The sequence below is a fragment of the Oncorhynchus mykiss genome, chromosome 1, assembly GCF_057628025.1.
Source record: "Oncorhynchus mykiss isolate SJ-2025 chromosome 1, ASM5762802v1, whole genome shotgun sequence".
Classification (NCBI taxonomy): domain Eukaryota; kingdom Metazoa; phylum Chordata; class Actinopteri; order Salmoniformes; family Salmonidae; genus Oncorhynchus; species Oncorhynchus mykiss.
Window position 1 is genome coordinate 13,656,200 of NC_143022.1, and position 26,555 is coordinate 13,682,754.

At 47.0% G+C, this 26,555-nt stretch overlaps 1 protein-coding gene across 2 annotated transcripts in view; it reads left to right on the plus strand.

Moving 5' to 3' along the window:
* The window catches only part of LOC110525067 (obscurin), a 59,620-nt gene that overhangs the window by 8,971 nt on the left and 24,094 nt on the right, over positions 1-26,555 (plus strand). For both annotated transcript variants that reach the window (XM_036989306.2, XM_090242598.1), the window contains exons 3-33: positions 133-417; positions 729-890; positions 990-1,094; positions 1,200-1,466; positions 1,782-2,051; positions 2,211-2,477; positions 2,701-2,964; positions 5,773-6,039; positions 6,155-6,424; positions 6,900-7,169; positions 7,671-7,937; positions 8,078-8,350; positions 8,515-8,778; positions 9,012-9,278; positions 14,572-14,838; positions 14,988-15,257; positions 15,418-15,687; positions 15,944-16,219; positions 16,560-16,826; positions 17,970-18,236; positions 18,430-18,696; positions 18,812-19,081; positions 19,341-19,607; positions 19,942-20,208; positions 20,478-20,744; positions 21,049-21,318; positions 22,435-22,713; positions 22,830-23,087; positions 23,249-26,119; positions 26,255-26,330; positions 26,406-26,491. In XM_036989306.2, coding sequence (XP_036845201.2) covers positions 133-417; positions 729-890; positions 990-1,094; positions 1,200-1,466; positions 1,782-2,051; positions 2,211-2,477; positions 2,701-2,964; positions 5,773-6,039; positions 6,155-6,424; positions 6,900-7,169; positions 7,671-7,937; positions 8,078-8,350; positions 8,515-8,778; positions 9,012-9,278; positions 14,572-14,838; positions 14,988-15,257; positions 15,418-15,687; positions 15,944-16,219; positions 16,560-16,826; positions 17,970-18,236; positions 18,430-18,696; positions 18,812-19,081; positions 19,341-19,607; positions 19,942-20,208; positions 20,478-20,744; positions 21,049-21,318; positions 22,435-22,713; positions 22,830-23,087; positions 23,249-26,119; positions 26,255-26,330; positions 26,406-26,491 — 10,293 coding nt within the window. The remainder of the gene's footprint in view (positions 1-132; positions 418-728; positions 891-989; positions 1,095-1,199; positions 1,467-1,781; positions 2,052-2,210; positions 2,478-2,700; positions 2,965-5,772; positions 6,040-6,154; positions 6,425-6,899; positions 7,170-7,670; positions 7,938-8,077; positions 8,351-8,514; positions 8,779-9,011; positions 9,279-14,571; positions 14,839-14,987; positions 15,258-15,417; positions 15,688-15,943; positions 16,220-16,559; positions 16,827-17,969; positions 18,237-18,429; positions 18,697-18,811; positions 19,082-19,340; positions 19,608-19,941; positions 20,209-20,477; positions 20,745-21,048; positions 21,319-22,434; positions 22,714-22,829; positions 23,088-23,248; positions 26,120-26,254; positions 26,331-26,405; positions 26,492-26,555) is intronic.

Genomic DNA, 26,555 nt, shown 5'->3' on the forward strand with positions numbered 1-26,555 from the left:
ACATTCTATTCAGTTACTTTTCTTCACCTTTGTGTTTCCTTCTAATTTATTCAATATTCAATGACCCGATATATAAATATGAAAAGGTTTCAACAAGTGTGTGTGTTTTACTTTCTGACCGTCTGTCTGCAGAGAGACAGACCCAGCTACTGGTGGTGAAGGGTCTGGAGGATGTGGAGGTGTGTGAGAGCGAGGGTTGCTCCTTCGAGGTGACCCTCAACCTGTCCTACATAGATGGCACGTGGACCAAGGACGGGGTCAAGCTCAAGTCCAAGCCTACCTGTCGCATCACTGCCCATCGGAATAAACACACTCTCACCTTCACCCGGGTCACCGTAGGAGACACTGGCCTGTTCTCCTTCCACACTGATGGTGCCCAAAGCTGTATTCAAACCTCAGGTCAACTCATTGTCATAGGTAATATTATGACAGGACACAACAGAGGAGTAATGCAAAGTACAGGGACAATTATTATAGTCTAATTATTCTGTAATAGCTTGGATGTCAAGTTAGTGAGAAGATATCGAGCTAATAAGGCTAATGGCTTGGCCTAGAAACAACATCAATTTATAGATAAATCACAGTACAGATCACAGATACATGAGTACGTATTCAGATCAAACCCCATACTGGATCTCTAGGTAATGTCGGGCACTACTGCCTGTCTGTCTGTCTGTCTGTCTGTCTGTCTGTCTGTCTGTCTGTCTGTCTGTCTGTCTGTCTGTCAGCCAGAGACATCCAGATCGTGAAGGAATTGGAGGACGAGGAAGTGACTGAGAGGCAGAGTGTGATCTTCCTATGCGAGGTCAACTATGAGAATGTGGACGGGCGCTGGTACAGAGACAACACCAGGGTCAAACACGGGGACAACGTCAAGATCCGCCATGAGGGTGAGCATGGGACACAACTGAGCCTAGTCATGGACATGTGTCTACAGGTCAGGATTCTACTGATGAAACATATTGAAACGTATTTCTGTCTGAATACAGGTAAAACTCACACCATGTGCTTCAAGTCTGTAAGGCCAGCAAATGCTGGGGAGATCAAGTTCACTGCAGACAGGGTCTCGTCCTATGCAATTCTCACAGTAAAAGGTAAACAACAGCTATTTTGAGATTCAACAATATCAATGCTCCTCAGTGACTCAAAATGCTTCATGTTCACTAAACAATCGTTCAATGTTACTGCTGTCTCCACAGAGCTGCCTGTGCAGATAGTGAAGCCTCTGAGAGTGAAGATTGCTATGTACAAACACAAAGGCCTGCTGGAGTGCCAAGTGTCGCGGGCCAACGCCCAGGTCAGGTGGTTCAAGAACAGGAATGAGATCCAGCCCAGCCAGAAGCACCAGATCGTCAGCGATGACATCTACAGGCAGCTCCACATCCACGACGTGGCCTCATCTGATGAGGACACCTACACCTGTGATGCTGGTGATGACAAGACATCCTGTCAGCTGTTAGTGGAGGGTGAGACGCTCACACTCATTGTGATTAGTTCTGACTTATTATTAACAGTTCCAGTGTTACATATATTCCTAATATTAAACGTTAATAAACAGTTTATAAGCCAATCTTCATACAAAGTGTGTGTGTCCCCCCCTTCTTACTTACAATCGATGAATCACCAAAACACCACATTCAATCAAATGTACTGTATCCACAATGAAGTAATCCAACTATCTATCTCACTCCCTTCCTGGAGTGTACCCTTTCTCTCTGCCATTTACTCTGTTTCTCTGGACGTGAAGATACTGATGGAGTGTGTGCTCCCTATGCGTGCAGAGCAGTCTATCAGCATAGTGCGGGGACTGAGGTCCCTGGAGGTGACGGAGCCCAGGGAGGCCTTGTTCCAGGTGGAGATCAGCCTGCGGGCGGGGAGACCCCCCAAGTGGACCCTGGATGGAGAGGTCCTGGTGGAGGGGCCTAAAGTGAGCATAGACCGGGAAGGGACCATGCACACCCTCTGCTTCAGCAGCACAGACAGCTCTATGACCGGCCCTGTGCAGTTCAACGCCGGGAAGAGCCGCTCTGCCGCACAGCTCACTGTGAAGGGTAAGGTGATTCATTGATTATCACTAAGTGAACGTTGGAACGAAACCCTGCTTACTGTTGACAGTGGCCTTCCAGGCTCTGGGCTAGATCACTGTATTGCTAGAGGTCTGTACAGGACAGTATTACGGTATATCATTATTAATCTCTGTATCTTCCCAGAGCGCCCTCTAAAGGTGGTCCAGCCCATGCCAGACGTGGAGGCTAAAGAGAACAGCTCGGTCACGCTGAGCTGTCAATTTGCCCCCTCCCCCAGGGTGGTACGCTGGTACAGGGGCCGCACCGCCCTGCAAACGTCCAGCAAGTACAGCATGAAGACGGAGAAGAGCCAGGCAGAGCTGACCATCCAGGGTCTCAAGGAGACCGACACCGGCCAGTACAGCTGCATGGCTGGAGGGTCAAAGAGCACGGCTAAGGTCACTGTGGAGGGTGAGGAAGATGTATAAAAGAGGAATACAAGTGTTTTTATTAGACAAAGCTTCAATGTTCAGATGCTTAATCATGGAAATTCATTGCAGCTTCATGCTTGATTTAGTCTTTATATACCTTCAAAGTACTGTATGCTGTGTTTAATCTACACCGTGTTGAACAGTAGATATTACCACAAACCAACCCTGACACCATGGATATGAGCTATTTATATTTGTTTCAGTGCGAAGGCTTAAGATCATAAGGCACCTGGAGCACGTAGAAGTGGAGGAGGATAGCAACGCCACATTCACCTGTGAGCTCAACTATGTGGTCGCCAATGTGCAGTGGCTCCTGAACGACAACCGTCTTAACGCCAACTCCGTCACCAGGATCCAAAACATGGGCACCATCCACAGCCTCACCATCAAAATGCTCCGCCCCCAGGATAGCAGAGTCACGTTCCAAGCCAGCCTGCTCACCGAGTCCACCTCCCTCAAGGTCAAAGGTGAGCCTTGTACAGTTGTCAATTATCACTTGTGAGCAGCCACTGCAAGAGAAATTGAGAAACTAGTGTAATGCTTGTGGTTGTACGTGTCCAGTCAGTACTGTCTTAGCCTTAAAGCACAGTGTCTGAAACTTACAGAGATCTAATTTGAAAATAAGGCAAATCTGCTAGACTTGATTTTGACTGAGACTTGAAGATGGTTGAATTTGATGTCCTTCAGGAAGGCTGTGGAGGTCATGACATTTTGTCAGCCGGTGATTGTCAAGCAAATTACTGCCAGTCTCATGGTAATTGACCGTTAATTAACATAAACACATTTAGCATCTCTTGGCTTCCACTCATAGCCTTCAAGCCACTGATGCAGACCTATAGAACATCTACATTTTAAAAAGTTGAATAAATCCATGTAATATCGCCTACACCAACACAATAAATCCATTATTTATTTTAGACAGGTCTAAAGAAGCATGACATGAAGAAAATGTAGTCTATTTCAGAAGAAGAGAATAGCACACTCTGAATTGTCCTTATATTAGGTCCTGATCTGGCTATTCCATATGGCTGTGGGCTACACGAGTTAATTTAGCAGACAAGATATGTTTAGAATTCCATGGCATTATTTTATATTATTTAATAGTGTGAAGAATACAATTGACCATAGCTGAATAAAATAGAACGGATATTTTCTTCAAATGATTTGAGGGACTGCACACATGCATTCTGTGTTGAGAGGTTAAAACAAAGAGACGGTCCTTCTATATGCTTCATTTAGATTGACTTACGTAACGTTAGTTGTGATACAAACATTGGGCTGTATGTTTTGATGTTTAATACATTCTAACGCTTCGAACACACCGACAGCGTCATTGCATTTTTGGTACACCAGAATTACATTCGTTTCCAATGAAACGCTGGGTTTGCCTTGCAGCATTGTGTTGCAGAGGCAGTTGCTGTTCGTTCGGTGTGGTGAATACGATGCGTCAAACTGTACGCGTAGGCGGCTTGACAGAAATGGTAGCAGAAGGGGAATGTTGAACGTTTGTTGCATACATATCCAGACGATGCTGTGTGTAATTTTGCGCAATGACGCTGTCGGTGTGTTTGAAGCGTGATGAGACTCTAATGATGATTGTATGAAGTTCTATGAAAGGCATGAGCTCTGCTTTGTTTTTTTGCACAGGCTGTACACACTTCATCAGTCTCTCATTCACAATTTGACAAGCACTTGATAATGCCTAGAATTTCCCGGCGGTATCCCCTTTGTGTGGCCGTAATGCACCCTAGAAAAATACATGCCTTTTGCAGCCAGTGACCTTTGTGCCCTTGGGCTGAATATAATAATTATAATCCCCTTCTCCCGGTTGCGTGCGTCCTTATCCAATTCCGAGGCACATATTGAAGATATTGGAAGAACTGTACACATTTACTTTTCATCAGCCAACAAGACGAGTCGGCCTAACAAACAGCAAAAGCACTAGCCTATGTGAATCTACTATCCCCCATAGTACAAAAGTTGACCTATTCTGTGCGATAAATAAATATTCCAAACATAGTCTGGGACAGTTGTGGGATGCGATAGATCCCAAAATAATACCACCACTAGCATAGAAACAAATTAAGCACTGAGGCTGACACAACAGATCATAACGTTTAGCTGAAAATGTTGATAAACTATTAGGCTACTTCTTCACATAAGCGAAGCAATGCGCACATGGCAGTAGGATTTACGCGCAAATGTTCTATTAGCAGGTAAACACCATTCAAAAGTGAGATGCTATTAAGCATGACATGCTTTTAAAATAAAGGTGCATTGTTATGGTGAAAATGAACTTTCCCAAATTTGAAACATGGTCCTGCATATGTATGCCAGTTAGGTTCTACACCTGTTGTAAAGCGGATGAATGTGCTTAATTTTTAGAAGTTATTTGGCCACTTTCGTTGTGATACGAACCTTATCAAAAACATATTGGCTTATGGGCTAGGCTACATGAGGTGTGCGACTATGTTATGTAAAAAGTCGCAGAAAATAGGCATGCGTTTCTTGCCTTACTGCACACAAGCTGGGAATCATTCACAAGTGATAGGCTAATATTGTCCCCATCAGACTATTGTTGATTTAATCTTGTCTTTACCATATACTAAATAATACATGTGTGACATTTGTTTTGATTTAGAATGGACCATTATCATGCACCTGTCTCAAGACAGGGGCAGCGGGAAAAAATGCACGTCATCTATGCACTTAAATAGCGAATGGGGGACACTTATCCCCTGGTTAATTTTCATGCCAGCCAGGTAGGCTATACTCCTGTTGAAAAGAGAAGCAATGTGCTTAATATTAGAAAAGTTGAGAAATAAATATAGTAGGCCTAGCCTATAGAAAGCTGATGGGATCCTCCTCTTTTAATAGAGCCCGCAGCTGCATAGCCTATAGAAATGTTGCGCAACATGACCTCATGGACTCTCATGAAGTGTTTGATTAGATTTTCGATACCATTTGCATTGATGTCAGAGTGATGAGAAGGACAATAGAGTGCTGAGTACCAGGGAGTTAGCAAGTTTGGGAGGCTACTAATGACCATCAGCAGCATCACAGCTTGGAGAAGCCTAATTACCATGACTAAACGGTCACGTGGAATTTGACTGCCATCATGACTCGTAACCGCCGGTGTGGAGATAATGCGGTCACTGTAACAGGCCTATCCTTCAGTAACTTTAGACAAGCAAGAGATATAAGAGCCACTGATGCTTGGAAGAATGTGAATGATTAGATCGGGAACTAATGTGTTTGTTTAATTTATCCTCCAGAAAAGCCAGCGGTGTTCCTGAGGTCTCTAGAAGACATGTCAGGGGAGGAGGAGGGGAAGGTGTGTCTGCAGTGCGAGACCTCTAAGGAAATGGTCACCCCCATCTGGAGGAAGGATGGTATGGTCCTGGCCAGCAGTGACAAACATGAGCTGCTCAAGTTTGGGAAGTCCTTAGCGCTCATCATCCACAGTCTGAGTAAGGATGATGCAGGCCACTATAGCTGTGACCTGGGCACCAGCCAGACCAAGGCCAAGGTCACTGTACATGGTATGTATGGTCCAGATCATCAACAAGGTCTGGTCCAAACAATTATTGGAACAGAAATGCCCATCTTATCGACTATCAATTGTCCATCTGATCTCACTGACATTTCCCACCACAGACCTTCACATCACCATTGCCCAGCGTATGAAGACGGCCTCTGTTCTGGAGGGCGAGAGCTGCAGTTTCGAGTGCGTCCTCTCTCATGATGTCATCGACGAGTCCTCCTGGACCCTGAACGGTCAACTTGTGGTCAGCAACAGCCGCATCCAGAGCGTAAACAAGGGCCGCAAGTACAAGATGACAATTAGAGATGCAACCTTGACTGACGCCGGGGACGTTGTCTTCTTCATCAAAGACCTCAGCTGCAGGACCATGCTATTTGTCAAAGGTGAGTGACTGGCTCTTGTCTGAAGCGTGTTTGTCTGAAATGTGTACTAACCTGTGTGTCATCCTGGCCAGTCGCACTATCCTTGATCTAACCTCTGTAAGAACATCAACAGGATGGTACTTAGGCTATACCGTATGTATTACTATGTAGAGTGTGTTTGTTCCTAAGGAGGGCCTATTGCAACATGTGGGTGTCCAGATTCAAGGCCTGTACATACAGATGTATGTGTCCCTAGAGAAAACCTGCTTTAATGTTATACTGTATGTGTTCCTAGAGAAAACCTGCTTTAATGTTATACTGTATGTGTCCCTAGAGAAAACCTGCTTTAATGTTATACTGTATGTGACCCTAGAGAAAACCTGCTTTAATGTTATACTGTATGTGACCCTAGAGAAAACCTGCTTTAATGTTATACTGTACGTGTCCTTAGAGAAAACCTGCTTTAATGTTATACTGTATGTCCTTCCTCCTAAAGAGAAGCCAGTGCATGTGTTCAGGGACATGACGAACGTCAAAGCCACCCCAGGGGAGGATGCTGAGCTGAGCTGTGAGATCACCAAGCCTGAGGCCTTCATACGCTGGCTGAAGAACGGCCATCAGATCAGGCACAGCCCCCCCAAGTACGAGATCAGTGTGGAGGACCACCTGGTACGGCTGGTGATCACAAACACCTGCATCAGAGACTCTGGAGAGTACTGCTGTGAGGCAGATGGAATTGCCACCCGGGCCAAGCTGGAGGTCAGAGGCAAGTACTGAGTAGTACTGCAGTATTACTGTGTAACGGTATAGTGTTGTTTAGCAATGTTGTGTATTCGTGTCAAATGCAAATTAATTGCGACTCGACTTTGACTCAGAGCCTCAAGACTCCGGACTCGACTTTGACTTGAGACTAATTACTTGTTTTGCTGCTTTTGTACCTAATCAGGTGTAGCCCACATGAAGTGCATTTAACCCCTCCCCCGCCTGCTCAGGTGCAGCCCACATTAAGTGTATTTAACCCCTCCCACACCTTCTCAGGTGTAGCACACAGGAAGTGTATTTAACCCCTCCCACAGCTGCTCAGGTGTAGCACACAGGAAGTGTATTTAACCCCTCCCACACCTGCTCAGGTGTAGCACACAATAAGTGTATTTAACCCCTTCACATACATGCTCAGGAGTAGCGCACAGGTAGTGTATTTAAACCCTCCCACACCTGCTCAGGTGTAGCACACAGGAAGTGTTTTTAACCCCTCCCACACCTACAGAGCTGCAGCACATGTTTGCACGTGAGCTGCGGGAGGCACAGGCTGAGGAGAAGAGCAAGGTGACGCTGGAGTGCGAGACGAGGTTGCCGGCCAAGAGGGTGACCTGGTTGAAGGGCATGGCGGTGCTCCGGGCGGGCAAGAAGTATGTGATGAAGCAGAAGGGCGTGGCCCTCTCCCTCACAATCAGCTGCCTGGAGAAGGGTGACACGGACGTGTACATCTGCGACGTTGGCACCATGCAGAGCCGGGCGCTACTGACCGTACATGGTAAGGCCATAGAAATAGAATGAATAGAACAACCAAGTCAACGTTCTGTTATAGGTTGGATTTTGACAGCCATATTGAGTGTACTCCTTTCTATACAGCTTGTGTATGTTTAATTTTAAACCCTTGCATGATCGGTGCAGGTCAGAAGGTGTTGATAATGGATGAGTTGGAGGACGTTGAGTGTCTGGAGAATGACACGGTGATGTTCAGGTGCCGTATCTGTCCCAGCGACTATGTTGGGGTCAAGTGGTACCTGGATGAGACCTTACTGTACATCAACAAGCTGAATGAGATCCAGGTGGTCCCGGGGGGATACCACAGTTTAACCTTCAAACAGTTGGCCCATAAAGACTCGGGGACCATCTCCTTCGAGGCAGGCGACAAGAGGTCCTACGCCTCATTGCTTGTTAGAGGTAACTTCAGCGTGAAGTTGTTTTGTTTTACAAACATCTAAAAACACTGTGCTATTACAACTATTCACAAAATGAAACTATGTCAATTATATGTGAATCCTTTTTGGCCAGCGTTTATGTATTTGACATGGTTGTCTATGTAATCTACCCTTCCTGTGGTAAAGAGAGACGTCCCACCATTACCAAAGCACTGGAGGACTGTGAGGCCATTGAGGGAGGCGGTTTGGTGCTGGTGTGTATCACCTCTAAGCCATGCCACATTCTGTGGTACAAAGATGGCTGCCTAATGTGGAGCTCCTCAAGGTACTACGTCAGTCGCTCAGGTAATGAGGCCAGGCTGACAATCAGGGAGGTCAGTAACAGCGATGCTGGGGTGTACGAGTGCAGCGCTGGATCGGTCAGCACCAAGGCCGTCGTCACTGTGAAAGGTAAGAAAAGGACCTCTGTTTAGAGATGTATTATGTGGTTGTTGTCCTTACTGTGCATTTGGCATCACATGTAAAGAAGTACTGTATTTGAGATGGTGGAATATGATCAAAATGTCTTCAAAAGAGAAAGAACAGGTTTTACTTCTTTACCAGTTTGCTTCAGCTATACCTTGCTTATTCTTGTCACACCACAATGTACATTAGGCTGTCATGAGTCCATCTTTTTGTTCCAGCCATCCCAGCTGAGTTCACCCAGCAGCTGCAGAGCATGGAGGTGAAGGAGGGGGAGGATGTAACCCTGTCCTGTCAGTTCTCCTTGCCGGGGGTTGCGTTCCACTGGAGGAGGGGCTTGGAGAACCTCAGGGCTGGAGAGAGGTACCTGATAAAGCAGAAGAAGTCCCTCATCTCTCTGACCATCACCGGCCCGAAACCAGAAGACTCAGGAGACTACACTTGTCAGTGTCGAGACCACAGAACCACAGCCACCCTCACAGTCCACGGTAAAAATACATTCCTGCTTTTCATTTCAATTCCCGCGATGCATCATGTGGAGTAACATTAGTTCCAACAGAAATTAAATGAATTCAATAAATACAATGTTGTATTATCACTAGTGCTATCAGAGTTAATCATATAACTCAAGTTAACTTTTTATAATTTTAGTGCACAACTGTATTTTTATTGTGAAAAACTACGTTGTCTGAGAAGGTTCAAAATACACAATAAATACAGCTAAAAACAAAGTGATTTTAAAACAACTTGACATTGAGGTTTAACAAAGTGTGCATTATCAATTTACCTGATTTTGCGACCCGTTACTTTGGACAAAATCAAGACATCAATGTTTGTGTAATGCTTTTTGTATTCAATTCTTAAATTACAGCAATATTTGAACCAATTCTGAATTTGCTAGGAACTCAATTACATTTGATTTATCGCTTGACATCCCTAATTATCACACCAATAAATGAAAGATAATCTATCTGAACATGAATGGAAACATTTTCTATTTTCATTCAGTCGTCATGCCTGTTGGTGGTTAATTAAATGGAATGACAAAATGTAGATTTCGGCCTAAATAGACATACCCAAAATGAACTGCTATTCATGTGTAATTACATGATTCTGACATGCTAAAACGTGGTATATTTGGAAAAAAAGACATCTGGGAGATGAGGAAGTTATCAGAAGATCGATATGAGTTACATAGTTCAGAAAACACAAGATCAAGCACACACAAAATAAGTTATTTATTTTGAAAGTCATCTTTCATTGACAAGCTATAAGTCAATTATTGATGAGTAGAGCTGGAAACAGATGGCTTCCAATATGTGAACAATATCAGAAATAAATGGGATTGATAGACCTAACAACTACAAATGGACAGATATTTTAGTAAGTGGTGTCAGGTGTGGTCACGGGACGTTTCCAAGTGTCCCTAAACCTCTTGGTCTGTGAATTAGATCATTCCAGTGATATTGTATATTTGCCAACCTAAATGCTATTTGTTCAGTATAAAAACACAATTGATTACCATATCAACCTCACTCAAACATTATGGTGGTGTTATGGGTTATCCAGTGTGTCCTTTCAACCTTTCCAAAATGTCAGAATGTGGTAATTGCACTGTTTTTAAAAACTGGATGTTAAAAGGTTCTAGGCCTTGCTTTGTTCCATCAGGGTCAACTGCATATCCCTGGAAAGCTTATCTCATTGGCTACAAGACTGTCAAGATGCCATAGTAGCCAATCCCCTGTGTAATGGATGCCTAAGCAGGCAACATCATATTTTTGATGCACAAAGATAGTGTCACTCCGTGGACATTCAATGTTGACATTAAATACATCAGATAACATTGGCAACAGGCTAGATTTGTTCCTACCAACCTAAGGATTAATTTGATACCACCCCATGTAGCTATAAATACTGACCAAATCGAAGCTTACCATGTAAGATGTTTGGTGAAAACGTTGTGTAAAATAAATATTTTGACTCTCGGGGCTGGTGATCAATAACGGTAGGTCACAGACAGACAAATAAGACATCCTCATGATCTGTGGAGTCACAGCTTTTGTAACGGTTTTCTTGATGAGAAGGAGAGTCGGACCAAAATGCGGCGTGTCTATTGCAATCCATGTTTAATGAAGTAACACACTAAACACAAACACTACCAAAACAATAAACTTAACGAAAACCGAAACAGCCTATACTTGTGTAACTTAACAAAGAACAATGACATCAGGACACTAAGGACAATCACCCACGACAAACTCAAAGAATATGGCTGCCTAAATATGGTTCCCAATCAGAGACAACAATAAACACCTGCCTCTGATTGAGAACCACTTCAGACAGCCATAGACTTAGCTAGAACACCCCACTAGCTACAATCCCCATACATACACACCACATACAAAAACCCATGCCACACCCTGGCCTGACCAAATAAATAAAGATAAACACAAAATACTTTGACCAGGGTGTGACAGAACCCCCCCCCCCCCCTAAGGTGCGGACTCCCGAACACACCTCAAAACAATAGGGAGGGTCCGGGTGGGCGTCTGTCCATGGTGGCGGCTCCGGCGCGGGACGTGGACCCCACTCAATCAATGTCTTAGTCCCTTCTCCTCGCGTCCCTGGATAGTCCACCCTCGCCGCCGACCATGGCCTAGTAGTCCTCACCCAGAACCCCACTGGACTGAGGAGCAGATCGGGACTGAGGGGCAGCTCGGGACTGAGGCAGCTCGGGACTGAGGGGAAGCTCAGGAGTGAGAGGAAGCTCAGGAGTGAGAGGAAGCTCAGGAGTGAGAGGAAGCTCAGGCAGGTTGATGAATCTACCAGATCCTGGCTGGCGGGTGGTTTCGGCAGATCCTGGCTGACTGGCAGATCCTGGCTGACTGGCAGATCTGGAAGAGTCTGGTCGACTGGCAGATCTGGAAGAGTCTGGTCGACTGGCAGATCTGGAAGAGTCTGGTCGACTGGCAGATCTGGAAGAGTCTGGTCGACTGGCAGATCTGGAAGAGTCTGGTCGACTGGCAGATCTGGAAGAGTCTGGTCGACTGGCAGATCTGGAAGAGTCTGGTCGACTGGCAGATCTGGAAGAGTCTGGTCGACTGGCAGATCTGGAAGAGTCTGGTCGACTGGCAGATCTGGAAGAGTCTGGTCGACTGGCAGATCTGGGAGAGTCTGGTCGACTGGCAGATCTGGGAGAGTCTGGTCGACTGGCAGATCTGGCTGCTCCATGCTGACTGGCTGCTCCATGCTGACTGGCAGCTCTGGCTGCTCCATGCTGACTGGCTGCTCCATGCTGACTGGCTGCTCCATGCTGACTGGCTGCTCCATGCTGACTGGCAGCTCCATGCTGACTGGCAGCTCCATGCTGACTGGCTGCTCCATGCTGACTGGCTGCTCTGGCTGCTCCATGCTGACTGGCTGCTCCATGCTGACTGGCTGCTCCATGCTGACTGGCAGCCCTGGCTGCTCCATGCTGACTGGCGGCCCTGGCTGCTCCATGCTGACTGGCGGTCCTGGCTGCTCCATGCTGACTGGCGGCCCTGGCTGCTCCATGCTGACTGGCGGCCCTGGCTGCTCCATGCTGACTGGCGGCCCTGGCTGCTCCATACTGACTGGCGGCCCTGGCTGCTCCATGCTAACTGGCAGCTCTGGCGGCTCCTTGCAGACTGGCAGCTCTGGCGGCTCCTTGCAGACTGGCAGCTCTGGCGGCTCCTTGCAGACTGGCAGCTCTGGCGGCTCCTTGCAGACTGGCAGCTCTGGCGGCTCCTTGCAGACTGGCAGCTCTGGCGGCTCCTTGCAGACTGGCAGCTCTGGCGGCTCCTTGCAGACTGGCAGCTCTGGCGGCTCCTTGCAGACTGACAGCTCCTTGCTAACTGGCAGCTCTATGCTAACTGGCAGCTCTATGCTAACTGGCAGCTCTATGCTAACTGGCAGCTCTATGCTAACTGGCAGCTCTATGCTAACTGGCAGTTCTGAACAGGCGGGAGACTCCGGCAGCGCTGTAGAGAAGGAAGGCTCTAACAGCGCTAAACAGGCGGGAGACTCCGACAGCGCTGGAGAGGAGGAGGGCTCCGACAGCGCTGGACAGGCGAGGCGCACTGTAGGCCTGATGCGTGGTGCTGGCACTGGTGGTACTGGGCCGAGGACACGCACAGGAAGCCTGGTGCGGGGAGCTGCTACCGGAGGGCTGGGGTGTGGAGGTGGTACTGGAAAAACCGGACCGTGCAGGCGCACTGGAGCTCTTGAGCACCGAGCCTGCCCAACCTTACCTGGTTGAATGCTCACGGTCGCCCTGCCAGTGCGGCGAGGTGGAATAGCCCGCACTGGGCTATGCAGGCGAACCGGAGACACCGAGAGCAAGGCTGGTGCCATGTAAGCCGGCCCAAGGAGACGCACTGGGGACCAGCTGCGTAGAGCCGGCTTCATGGCATTAGGCTCGACGCTCAATCTAGCCCGGCTGACACGTGGAGCTGGAATATACCGCACCGGGCTATGCACCCGCACTGGAGACACCGTGCGCACCACTGCATAACACGGTGCCTGTCCGGTCTCTCTAGCCCCCCGGTAAGCACAGGGAGTCTGCCCAGGTCTTCTACCTGGCGTAGCCATACTCCCTGTTAGCCCCCCCCCCCAAGAAATTTTTGGGGCTGCCTCTCAGGCTTCCATCCGCTACGTCGAGCTGCCTCCTCATATCTGCGCCTCTCAGCTTTCGCAGCCTCCAGTTCTTCCTTGGGGCGGCAATATTCTCCAGGCTGAGCCCAGGGTCCTTTACCGTCCAGTTCTTCCTCCCATGTCCATTTCTCCAGGTGGTGCAGCCTCTCCCACTGCAGCTGCTGCTGCTCCTGCTGCTGCTGCCTCTGTTCCTTCTCCTGCTGCACCTTGGTGCGGCTACACTCCTCTGGTTTAGCCCAGGGTCCTCTCCCGTCGAGGATTTCCTCCCATGTCCAGAAATCCTTATTGCGCATCTCCTCGCTCTGCTCCTGCCTGTTGACACGCTGCTTGGTCCTTTTGTGGTGGGTGATTCTGTAACGGTTTTCTTGATGAGAAGGAGAGTCGGACCAAAATGCGGCGTGTCTATTGCAATCCATGTTTAATGAAGTAACACACTAAACACAAACACTACCAAAACAATAAACTTAACGAAAACCGAAACAGCCTATACTTGTGTAACCTAACAAAGACCAATGACATCAGGACACTAAGGACAATCACCCACGACAAACTCAAAGAATATGGCTGCCTAAATATGGTTCCCAATCAGAGACAACGATAAACACCTGCCTCTGATTGAGAACCACTTCAGACAGCCATAGACTTAGCTAGAACACCCCACTAGCTACAATCCCCATACATACACACCACATACAAAAACCCATGCCACACCCTGGCCTGACCAAATAAATAAAGATAAACACAAAATACTTTGACCAGGGTGTGACAGCTTTCAGTGTGTATCAACGTGTTCCGTGTTTATTTTGTTTAAGTTTCACAACGCTAACCGGAATGTAGGTAGCAGCCATCTTGAAATGAGGTCATCGGCTTGCCCTGACCTTATAAATTTGTATGCGGTAGTATATGGTAGTATGTCACCAAATATTTGAAGGCATCAATCAATAGCCAAGACACTTAGCTTTCCACAGACACCCTGCTTTTGCAGATAGGGGCTACCGTTCTCACACCAGACTGAACTGAATAAAACAAAATCTAATAGGGTCCCCAAATATGGGGACTTTACATTTAAGAGGTTTTAATACTAAAACATGTGTATTTACTCGTCAGCTATCCCCATATCCTTCAAACAACAGTTGAAGAATGTTCAGGCTGAGGAAGGCAACAGTTTCACGTTGCGCTGTGAGCTCTCCAAACCAGGAGTCCCTGTAGAGTGGAAGAAAGGAGAGGAGCTGGTGAGGCATGGAAGGAAGTTTCAGATAAGGAAGAGGGAGACCATATCGGAGCTTCAGATATGGAAAGCTGTGCCAGAAGACAGTGGAGTCTACAGCTGCCAGTGTGCAGACCAAAAGACCACGGCCACCGTCAAAATCAGCGGTAAGAAGTTTTCCTGTACAGCTACAGCTAATCTTTCTTGAAGTGACATTTTATACATTTGCATTTTTGTCATTTACATGAAGGCCAAAATACATTACAATGTATACTATTCTCATTAAATTATATTAAAATTTTCCATGTTTCTTCAGCCCTGCCCATTACCTTCAAAAAAAAGCTGAGGAACGCACAGGTTGAGGAGGGGAACAATTTGGTGTTACACTGTGAGCTCTCTAAACCAGGAGTCCCTGTAGAATGGATGATGGGAGGAGAGGAGCTGCTGAACAACGGAGAGAAGTTTCAGATAAAGCAGAGAGAGTTGGTGAATGAACTGAAGATTCTGGATGCGAAACCTGAAGACAGTAATATCTACACCTGCGTTTGTGGCAATGTGGAGACCACAGCCGGTGTTACTGTCACGGGTAAAGGATTGGAGATCATTTAGAAAATATGTAAATTCACATTGAATTTTATATAAAATGTGAAAAATGTTTTATGCAGTATACATCAGCATCAAATTACAATCCTTTCTATAAGTGAATAGACGACGTCCATGTTTCTCAGTTCTGTGGTTTCTTTCAGCAATTCCAATCACTTTCAAGCAAAAGCTGAGGAATCTGCAGACTGAGGAAGGGATCACCATCAGCTTGCACTGTGAGCTGTCTAAATCAGGGGTCCCTGTGGAGTGGAGGCTGGGAGGACAGATGATACTGCAAAATGGAGACAAGTATCAGATGAAGCAGAGAGGTTTGGCACTGGAGCTCATCATCAGGGAGGCTCTGCCTGAGGACAGTGGAGTCTACAGCTGTGTGTGTCGAGATCAGAAGACAAAGGCCACAGTCAAAGTCCTTGGTAGGGGCAATAACGCTTTGTGCTCTAATGAAACAATTGTCACTGGTGCTCATCGCACATAAACTTGGTTAAGTGTTCCATGACTGACTTAACTTGAGCCCTTAGCTCCAGTGTAGGTTTAATTCATTGTCCTTCATCTTATCTGGTGAAGGGTAAAGGTTTCTCAAGGCTGTTCTAGATTTCACTGTGTTCAGTGTTCATTCTTTGATGAAATATCCTATTTTCGCTGACTTCCTATCTCTCTTGGTTCCCTCAGCTGTTCCCGCCACCTTCAGAGTGGGTTTGAAGAACCAGGATGCCCCAGAGAAGGGCAACGTGACCCTGCGCTGTGAGCTGTCTAAGTCTGGCGTCCCGGTGGAGTGGTGGAGGGGGGAGACAGAACTGTCCCAGGACCTGTCAGGGGGAAAGTACCAGATCAAAGTGGAGGGGAGGATCGCTGAGATGACCATTACCAACGTGCAACCGGAGGACATAGGAAAATACAGCTGTGTCACTGGAGACCAGAAGACCACCGCTGTAGTTAAAGTGCAAGGTAAGCAACATTTGATCTATATCAACGAGAAAAATATATATACAAATTAAAATCCTTGATGGGGGGGAGGTTGTTGGACTCAATTTTTTGACATATTTTTTTTAATTACGTTTTGACAGCGAGGAATTTTTTTTAAAAATCAGTGCGGCCTTCCAGACCTTATTGAAAACGGAATGCGGCCCCCTGGGGCAAAATGATTTTGACACCATCCTTAATACATTTACTTATTTAGAGGTGGACAGGTTGAGTGACTCCTGCTTTGAGACCAGACACAGATAGTGAGTTTGATTTTATACTTCTTGCGGTCATACAATATGAATCAATGTTAATGTTTCCACAGCTCTCCCTGTGACGTTCAAGCGCCAGCTCCAGAACGCGATGATCAAAGAGGGGGACAGTGGGGAGTTCTGGTGTGAGCTCTCCAAGCCTGGAGCCCCAGTGGACTGGAGGAAGGGGAGAGTCATCCTGAAGTCTGGAGACAAATATGAGATGAAGCAGGAGGGACGCATCACTAAACTGCTCATCCATAACGTGGAGGAGAGTGACGCTGGGAAATACACCTGCAAGACTAAAGACACCCAGTCTACTGCTGAGCTGACCGTGATGGGTGAGTCAGACCAAAATGAACACGATTAGACTTTATATTGTAACTTATGATGAAAATGTATTTGTGATACTGTATATCCAGGTGCATCTCCAGTCCAGTGTGTATCAGGCAAGGAAGAGCACATCAGAGGAGGCTGGTGGGAGGAGCATTCGGAGGACGGGTTTATTGTAATGACTGGAATGGAATCAACGGAACTGAGTCAAACACGTTGTTTCCATGTGTTTGGTACCATTATATTGATTCCATTCCAGCCATTACAATGAAACCGTCCTCTTTTAGCTCCTCCCACCAGTCTCCTTTGGATCACATACAGTACATATTCCTGTGAAACTATGTGTGCTCAGCATATTCCTGAAAATATTCCATATTCTTTTGTATCTTGTTACCCTATTACTTGCTTATGGTTGGCAATACTCCAATCGAAAGGGTCTTGAAACCACTGTGCTCAGAATGAGTCCTCAGATCAGTTTTACTGCAAGTTTGTCGCTGGTTACTGAATGCATCTAAGCTTTGTTGCATGCAGAAAAGATGGATCACTGTGGCCTATATCGTCTTGCAGTTGCGTCTTGGGCACAAAACCTACAATCAGAAGGTACGCTACATGACCAAAAGTATGTGGACACCTGCTCAAAGCAAATGTCATTGTAAAATCCTGGGCATTCATGTGGGGTCCCCCCCTTTGCTTCTATAACAGCCTCCACTCTTCTGGGAAGGCTTTCCACTAGATGTGGTAACATTGCTGCTGGGACTTGCTTCCATTCAGCCACAGGAGCATTAGTGAGGTCGGGCACTGATGTTGGGCGATTAGGCCTGGCTCGCAGTTAAAGTTCCAATTCATCCCAAAGGTGTTCGATGGGGCTGAGGTCAGGGCTCTGTGCCTGTAGCAATGTGCCTGAGAATGAATAACATTGTTTTAAAGTGCTGTCTGACAGTAAAAGAACGATCTTGGCGCTGCATCAAAAAGCTGTGTTTTGTCATTGTTGAACATTATGTCAGAGTTCACTGAACCCCAGGGACACACTCAGGATTATTGGATTCTCTCGGTGACAGAAGCACAAGCATAAAGCATGAAATGGACTAGCCCGTTCTCCTTACCACATTTAGCGTTTACCACCACTAACTACTGTTCCTTGTTTTCCTCAGGCCTACCCCCCACTTTCAAAGAACAGCTGAGGAACATGGCAGTTGAGGAGGGTAAGACTGTGACACTACGCTGTGAGCTGTCTAAACCTGCAGGGTCAGTTGTGTGGAAGAGGGGTGCAGAGCTGTTGAAGAATGTAGACAAGTACCAGATGAGGAAGAAAGATTTACTGGTGGAATTGAAGATTATCGATGCGAATCTGGAAGACAGTGGGGTTTACGCCTGTATTTGTGGTGAACAAAAGACTACAGCCACTGTTACAATAAATGGTGGGTACATTTTGGTTATATTTTGGTTATAGTTTGGAAATGTTGGAGAAAGCTTGAATATTGCATTTGGCAAATAGGTTGTATGTTTCAATAGTAAGAAACAAATGTGTTTTCAACTCCAGTTGTTTTTAATAAATAAGGGAAATATAGGTTTCAGAAAGGTTTGACAGCCCTCTACTACGGTGTCTTTCAGTTCGCCCCGTCACATTTATAGAAGAGCTGAGAAACGTTCAGGTTGAGGAGGGCAACAATGTGACGTTGCGCTGCGAGCTCTCTAAACCAGGGATGCTGGTAGAATGGATGAGAGGAACAGATCTGCTGCAGAACGGAGAGAAGTACCAGATGAAGCAGAAAAATGCAACGTTGGAGCTGATCATCAGGAAAACCTTACCTGAAGACAGTGGAGTCTACAGCTGCTTGTTGGAAGACCAGAAAACATTTGCCACCATCAGTATCACTGGTAGGGGAAACGCTGTTGAATAATATGTGCATAGTCTTGACATTTTAAACTTGCTGTGTACCACACAATCCTAGAAGCTGTTGATCTCACAGTATGTGTTTCTATCATTGTTCAGCCGTCCCAGTCACTTTCAAGCAGAAACTAAAGAACCAAGAGGCTCCGGAGGAGGGTAACGTGACGTTGCGCTGCGAGCTGTCTAAATCAGGAGTCTCTGTGGAATGGCTGAAGGGAGAGGAGCTACTGAGGGAAGGGAAGAGGTACCAGATGAAACAGGAGGGGAGGACTGCTGAGATGGTCATCAGGAACGTGGTGCTGCAGGACGCTGGGGAGTATAGCTGTGTCACCGCCTGCAATGTCAGGACAGCAGCTGACATCAAAGTTAGGGGTATGGTCTTTGCAAATGTTTACTACATGCTAATACATTGATATACTGTTTATTCTTCTAAGGTTGTTGGCAAGTGTGTTATTCTGAAAATGTAAATATTTTTGAATATAATTTCTGGATTGTGCGTTGGATGACACCAAGTACATTTTCCACAAGGGGGCATGGGGGATACACATGAGATGAATCTGTCAGAGGATGTGTAGAAATCAAAGCAGTTTAGCCAGATAACGTCTCAGTCTTAAATACATATTCTTCTCAGCCCTCCCTGTAACATTCACACAAGAGGTCCAGAACGCGATGATCAAAGAGGGGGACAGTGGGGAGTTCTGGTGTGAGCTCTCCAAGCCTGGAGCCCCAGTGGACTGGAGGAAGGGGAGAGTCATCCTGAAGTCTGGAGACAAATATGAGATGAAGCAAGAGGGACGCATCACTAAACTGCTCATCCATAACGTGGAGGAGAGTGACGCTGGGAAATACACCTGCAAGACTAAAGACAACCAGTCAACTGCTGAGCTGACCGTGAAGGGTGAGTCAGACTGAGGATAGTACTACCCTTTGTATAACATTTGTTTCGTCCCAGTTGTTGTATTCAACAACAATAGAGTATCAGCGACGTAAATACCAGCGACGTAAATACCAGCGACGTAAATACCAGCGACGTAAATACCAGCGACGTAAATACCAGCAACGTAAATACCAGAGACGTAAATACCAGAGACGTAAATACCAGAGACGTGTTATAACATGCCTGATATTTCATGGATTCATGCAATCCCTCGTTTTATACTTTTCCACTATAGGGACTTTAATTTGTATATGTTTGTATATGAGTCGACAAGTTACTTGTTTGCTGTCCCCAGCGCCTCCCATCACGTTCAAGGTGAAGTTGAAGAACCAGGAAGTCGAGGAGGAGAACAGTGTGACGTTATTCTGCGAGCTCTCTAAACCAGGACTGCCCGCAGAGTGGAGGAAGGGGGAGGAGCTGCTGAAGAATGGAGTGAGGTACCAGATAAGGAAGAGAGAGGCAACGATGGAACTGACCATCAGGAAAGCAGTGCTCGAGGACACCGGATTCTACAGCTGTGTTTACGCAGAAGCCAAAACCTCGGCCACTGTCAACATCACTGGTAAGAGGAGATGCTATTGGTTTCTTAAGGGGGTTGTGTAGTTTATTATAGTAAACACAGCAATAAGTGAAGGTAATTTAGGAGGATGGGCACCCTCTGTTCAGCCTGGTTTCTGTTAAAGGGATATTTTACTCAAAAACGATCTGCTTATTTTTGCTGCTCTGTACTGAAAGTGCTCTATCTCTTCAAATCAATTGCTGACATGCATACCTTTTTGTGATTGTATTAACAGTGGACTTATAACAGGTCATTTTTGTCCATGTCCTCAGCCATACCTGTCACGTTCAAAATGGGCCTTAAGAACCAGGAGGCCCCAGAGGGGGGCATCGTGAACCTGCGCTGTGAGCTGTCTAAGGCTGGAGTCCCGGTGGAGTGGTGGAAAGGCAAGGAGGAGGTGAGCCCTGGAGGAAGGTACCAGATGAAGCTGGAGGGAAAGGTAGCGGAGATGCACATCAAGAACATCCAACCGGAGGACGTGGGGGAGTACAGCTGTATATTCGGAGATCAGAAGACCACTGCTGAAGTCAACGTGAGAGGTACAGTACATCTTACATGTTGTCTGGCTGTCATTTTTGTTGGATATGAAAGGCTCCTTCACCGGGAATTGAAGAGTTGAAGTATGGGCCTCCCCAGCAACCGTACCAAAGTGGAATAGAATACACAATAAAGCAAGAGATCAATGCAACTGGTCTCTTTAGGAATAAAACAACATATCTATTCTAGAACAATGTTTTTTCATAACAAATTGTGACCTATACAGTATCATACTCTGTAGGTAGTATAGGGCAATGGCTCCGAAGCACAAGACATTTTCAGATGATCCATCTCTGGTCCATACAGCTGCTGCATCAGTCTTCTTTGAGAAGGAGCTAGAGAGCAAGGTGGTGTTGGAGGGGACGTCAGTGGTCCTCTCCTGTGAAGTCTCCAGCGTTACGGTCCCCGTCACCTGGAGGAAGGACGCTTGCCTGGTCACAGACGGGGAGAGGTTCACTTTGAAGAAGAAAGGCCCTGTTCACACCCTGGAGATCCGGAAGTTGAGTCTGGAGGACGCCGGGGAGTACAGCTGCATCACCAGGGGAAAGAAGACCACAGCCATGCTAGTTGTGAAAGGTAGACCAACCCCATCCTACACTCTTAGAAAAAAGTTCCAAAAGTTTTTTTTTCCCGGCTGTCCCCATAGGAGAACCCTTTTCGGCTCCACGTAGACCCTTTTTTGGGTTCCACATAGAACCCTCTGTGGAAAAGGTTCTACATGGAACAAAAAAAGGTTCTACATGGAACAAAAAAGGGTACTTCAAAGGGTTCTCCTATGGGGACAGCCGAAGAACCCTTTCAGATTGTAGATAGCAAAATCTAAGAGTGTACTGAAGTAAATGTAGAGTATATCCTCATTAAACTCACAAAATTGAAGGAACCCAATGAGTATGTTTGGCCCCTTTTGATATGTGATTATTGTGGGTAGAGGATAGGTTATACCTTGCTTACTTCTTTGCATTCTTTTGAATGGGTGATCCCCTCTGTATGGCTTGATACATCATCCTATAAATAGTTATCCTGATTGTTACGAACCCCTTCGGCCCTGCAGTCTAGGGGGGGGGGGGGGGGGGGGGACCCGTAACATATCTCATGCAAATCATAACAGTGAAAAGGAACAGTGAGAACTAATAACCACAGACAACTTAAATGTACCTTCTAACACTGAGGGGGGGGGGGGGGGCTGAGCTGGACCCAAGGAAAGAAATAATAAATAACCCAAAACCCCTAAGCTAGTCTTGCTTGCTACAATAACCGCTATCTAACAAACCAATAAAATACAGTGGGTGGTCCGCCCAGTCCTAACTAGGGTTCTTAGACAATGGTCTCCTACGGGTAGTGTATGCCCATGGGCTACTTGTCTTTGTAACCCCTTTTCCCACCAACAAACAAACAGTCATACACCATAACAATACATACGCACATAATAATGGACAAATGTGACATGTAGGTGCAAAAACAAAAGAGAGATCACTGCATACAAAGAGAGAGGGAGAGAGGGAGTTTGGGAAAACAACTGACTGGGTTTTTAAACCAAGGGAAAGGGGATGTGATTGGGTAAGGGAAAAGGAGAAGGTGTGTCTTCTGAATGGCGACAGATGAGTGACAGCTGTGACTAGGGCAGAAGGAAAGAAACCAAATACACACAGGATACTTGTATCCGTAACACGGATCCTAACCCTTTCTCTACAGAGCGTGTGATGATCTTGTCAGGACTGAAGGACATGAAGATCATGGCTGGGCAGGACGCAGTGTTTGTGTGCGAGCTGTCCCACAAGGAGGTAAGCGAGTGCGAGTGGTGGCTGGGCTCCAGCCTCCTGCAGAAGAATGAAATGAACCAGATGAGCTGCTTGGGCCACCAGCACCGCCTGGTCCTGACCATGACCACGCCGGAGGAGACCGGGACCGTGGCCTTCGTGGTCGGGGAGGAAAAGACCTCCGCCCAATTGTTGGTGCTCCCCAAACCCAAAGGTTTGCCACCTCTTTTGATTTTGTTACAGTACAATGTGAATTATACACTTTAATCATTAATGTGTATGCAGTTAGAAGGTGTATATGTAGTTTACTCTGTTTCCTGTCTTTGTCAGTACTCATTGAGAAGAAGCCTGTGGACATCGTCATCATGGAAGGGGAGATGGCCACTTTATCCTGTACGACCTCTGACCTCTTTAGCTCTGTCACATGGAGAAGGAACAGGATGCCCCTCCTGAACGGAGATAAGTATGAGACTCGAAAGGAGGGCAAGCTCAACCTGCTGCTCATCCATGACACGGAACCAGGAGACTCTGGGATATACTCATGTGACACTGGTGACATGCAGAGCAGCGCCAATCTGACTGTCAATGGTAAGGATTTTTAATCATTAAGAGCGAAGTAACATAACCAGGAACTCAGTTTTATCTCCGGGGGTTACAATATTCAGAATTTTCTCTTTGCATTACTCATCCTAACATTGGTCAAATGGAATGTAGATTTCCAATTCCCTGATTATCTTCCGTCTCTCCAGAGCTGCCTCCATACTTTGAGGATGAGCTGCAGACTGTGGAGGCTGAGGAAGGGGGCACTGCCTTCCTATCCTGTGAGCTGTCTAAGCCTGCGGTCCAAGTCCAGTGGAGGAAGGGCCGGCTACCTCTCAGGCCCAACAGGAAGTACAAGATGAGGCAGGACGGCTGTGTGTTTCAGCTACACATCCTGGAGCTGAAGAAGGAAGACAGTGGCAACTACACGTGCCAGGCAGGTGGTGTGGAGACCACTGCCTCTGTGACAGTAAAGCCTCCCTCAGACAAGATAGATCCTCCCAAGACAATTCCTCCCACAAAGGCTGCTTGTCCCACTACTCCACCAGAAGAGGCCCGAACTGGCCCTCCAGAGCCAAAGAAACGGGGCATGACCCGGTCATCCATTGTGGAGTCAGAGGAAGACCTGAAGCTTGAGGAAAAAGAGACCGTTGTAAACCCACATAAGAAACAGTCATTAAGGTCTATGGGTAAGGAGACTAAGGTAGACCAACAGGTGAAACAGAAAGTGAAACAGCCAGTAGGTATGGTGAAGGATACCATAGCAGAAAAGACCCGGAAACAGCTAGTACCACCACTGAGGTCTAAAGGGAAGGAGGCAACTATGGTGAAGGATTCACAGATGGACCAGAGGGAGAAAAAGCCAGTGAAACAGCCAGTCAGAGCTATAGTGACGGACACAGAGGAGAAAAAGACTGAAATAGACCCAAAGGAGAAAAAGATATTGAAAGAGATTGGGGTAGACCAGGTGGTGAAACAGCCAGTTCCACCAGCGAGACGAGCATCTATAGTGTCTGATGCTGGGGTAGAGTATGTAGGCAAAAAGCCCATTCCACCTGCGAGACGAGCTTCTCTTGTTTCAGTTTCAGATGCTGGGGTAGACCAAATGGTGAAACAGACAGTTCAACCAGCGGGACAAGCTTCTGTTGTTTCAGTGTCGGATGCTGGGGTAGACGAAGTGAGGAAACAGCCAGTTTCACCAGTGAAACAAGTTTCTGTTGATTCATTGTCGGATGCTGGGGTAGAGCATGTTGGCAAAAAAACAGTTCCACGAGCGAGACAAGCTTCTGTTGCTTCAGTGTCGGAAGCTGGGGTAGACGAGGTGAGGAAACAGCCAGTTCCACCAGCGAGACAAGCTTCTGTTGTTTCAGTGTCGGAAGCTGGGGTAGACGAGGTGAGGAAACAGCCAGTTCCACCAGCGAGACGAGCATCTGTTGTTTCAGTGTCGGAAGCTGGGGTAGACGAGGTGAGGAAACAGCCAGTTCCACCAGCGAGACGAGCATCTGTTGTTTCAGTGTCGGAAGCTGGGGTAGACGAGGTGAGGAAACAGCCAGTTCCACCAGCGAGACGAGCATCTGTTGTTTCAGTGTCGGAAGCTGGGGTAGACGAGGTGAGGAAACAGCCAGTTCCACCAGCGAGACGAGCATCTGTTGTTTCAGTGTCGGAAGCTGGGGTAGACGAGGTGAGGAAACAGCCAGTTCCACCAGCGAGACGAGCATCTGTTGTTTCAGTGTCGGAAGCTGGGGTAGACGAGGTGAGGAAACAGCCAGTTACACCAGCGAGACGAGCTTCTGTTGTTTCAGTGTCGGAAGCTGGAGTAGACGAGGTGAGGAAACAGCCAGTTCCACCAGCGAGACGAGCATCTGTTGTTTCAGTGTCGGAAGCTGGGGTAGACGAGGTGAGAAAACAGCCAGTTCCACCAGCGAGACGAGCATCTGTTGTTTCAGTGTCGGAAGCTGGGGTAGACGAGGTGAGGAAACAGCCAGTTCCACCAGCGAGACGAGCATCTGTTGTTTCAGTGTCGGATGTTGGGGTAAAGCATGTAGGGAAACAGCCAGTTCCACCAGCGAGACGAGCATCTATAGTGTCGGATGCTGGGGTAGAGCAGATAGTTAGGTCTGTTAGATCTAAAAAGGAGATTGATATAGAAATAGACCATCAGGACAAACAGCCAGTGAAATTTATGGTGAAGGAGACAGAGATAGACAAGAGAGACAAACAGCCAGCAAGGTCTACAGTACAGGAGATGGAAAAACACAAGATTGCGGTGGATGGTAACCAAGTCCATATCTCAGAGGATGAGTCCTCCACTGAGGCCCCCACCCAGGTAAGAGTCAACCAGAAGACCAACAAGCCTGTAGTTGCTGTAGCTGGGGTTCCCAAGGGGCTCCCGATGACTAAGAAAGTAGACAAGACTGAACCTGACATGGAAATCAGTGTAGAGGACGAACCTGAGATGCTGGATGCCGCCATCAAGATCCAGGCAGCTTTCAAGGGATACAAGACCCGCAAAGACATGCGGCCAATCTTCAAGCAGGTGTTCAAGAACCAGAACGTTGAGACCAACGGTACCATCCAGCTAGCGTGCGTGGTGGAAGGGAAGTCCAACGCAGTACGCTGGCTGAAGAACGGTCAGCAGATCATAGGAGACCAACGCCACCGCATGAACACCTCTGAGGATGGCGTCTGCACACTGGTGATCATCAACATGTCAGCCATAGACACTGGGGTCTATACATGTGAGGTGGTCAACAAGTTTGGTGTGACCTCATATAATGGCAACATTACTGTGGGTCAACCTCAAAACCCTCCACCCTCCACCCAGAGGCCTGCAGCCCCAGCACAGCCCTCCACCCAGAGGCCTGCAGCCCCAGCACAGCCCTCCACCCCTTCTGTGCACCCAGTCCTGGCCTCTGTTGGCCCTCTCCAGCAAGCCCAGACCTCCACCTCTGGGAAGGAGACTATGGATTCTGTGGAGAGTGAGGAGATCTCCCTGTGGCAGGCCTACAACCTGACCGAGGAGGATCCCCGCAATACCCTACAGGAGAGGAGGAGGGCCTCACTCATCTCTGCCAGCTCTAGTAAGTCAGTTAGAAACATGACAGATGTCCTTACTATGTGAACTGGGTCATATGCAGTAATTGTGTCTGCCTTTGCAAGGGGTGAGTTGTTTGGTTGATAGACTGAAAATCATATTTGGTATTTGGTCTCTCCAGTGTCTAGTCCCTCAGACTACGACACAGCTCCAGATTTCATAGAGCCTGTTGACATCACCCCCAAAGATCCCTGCAGGTAAGACCTTCACAATCTTCATATAACATCCAAAGACTTTTAATCATATGTTAATAAGCAAAAATATTCCCACAGGGAAAAGGAAGAGGACCAGTTACCCCATAAGGATAAAGAACAGAAAGTCACCCCTCAACCACCCAAGAGGCATTTGAAGGTCAAAGGTCAGCCATGTTTTGTTGTGTCGTCAGACCTAAATATTGAGTTGTTGCCTTTCGTGGTTATGGT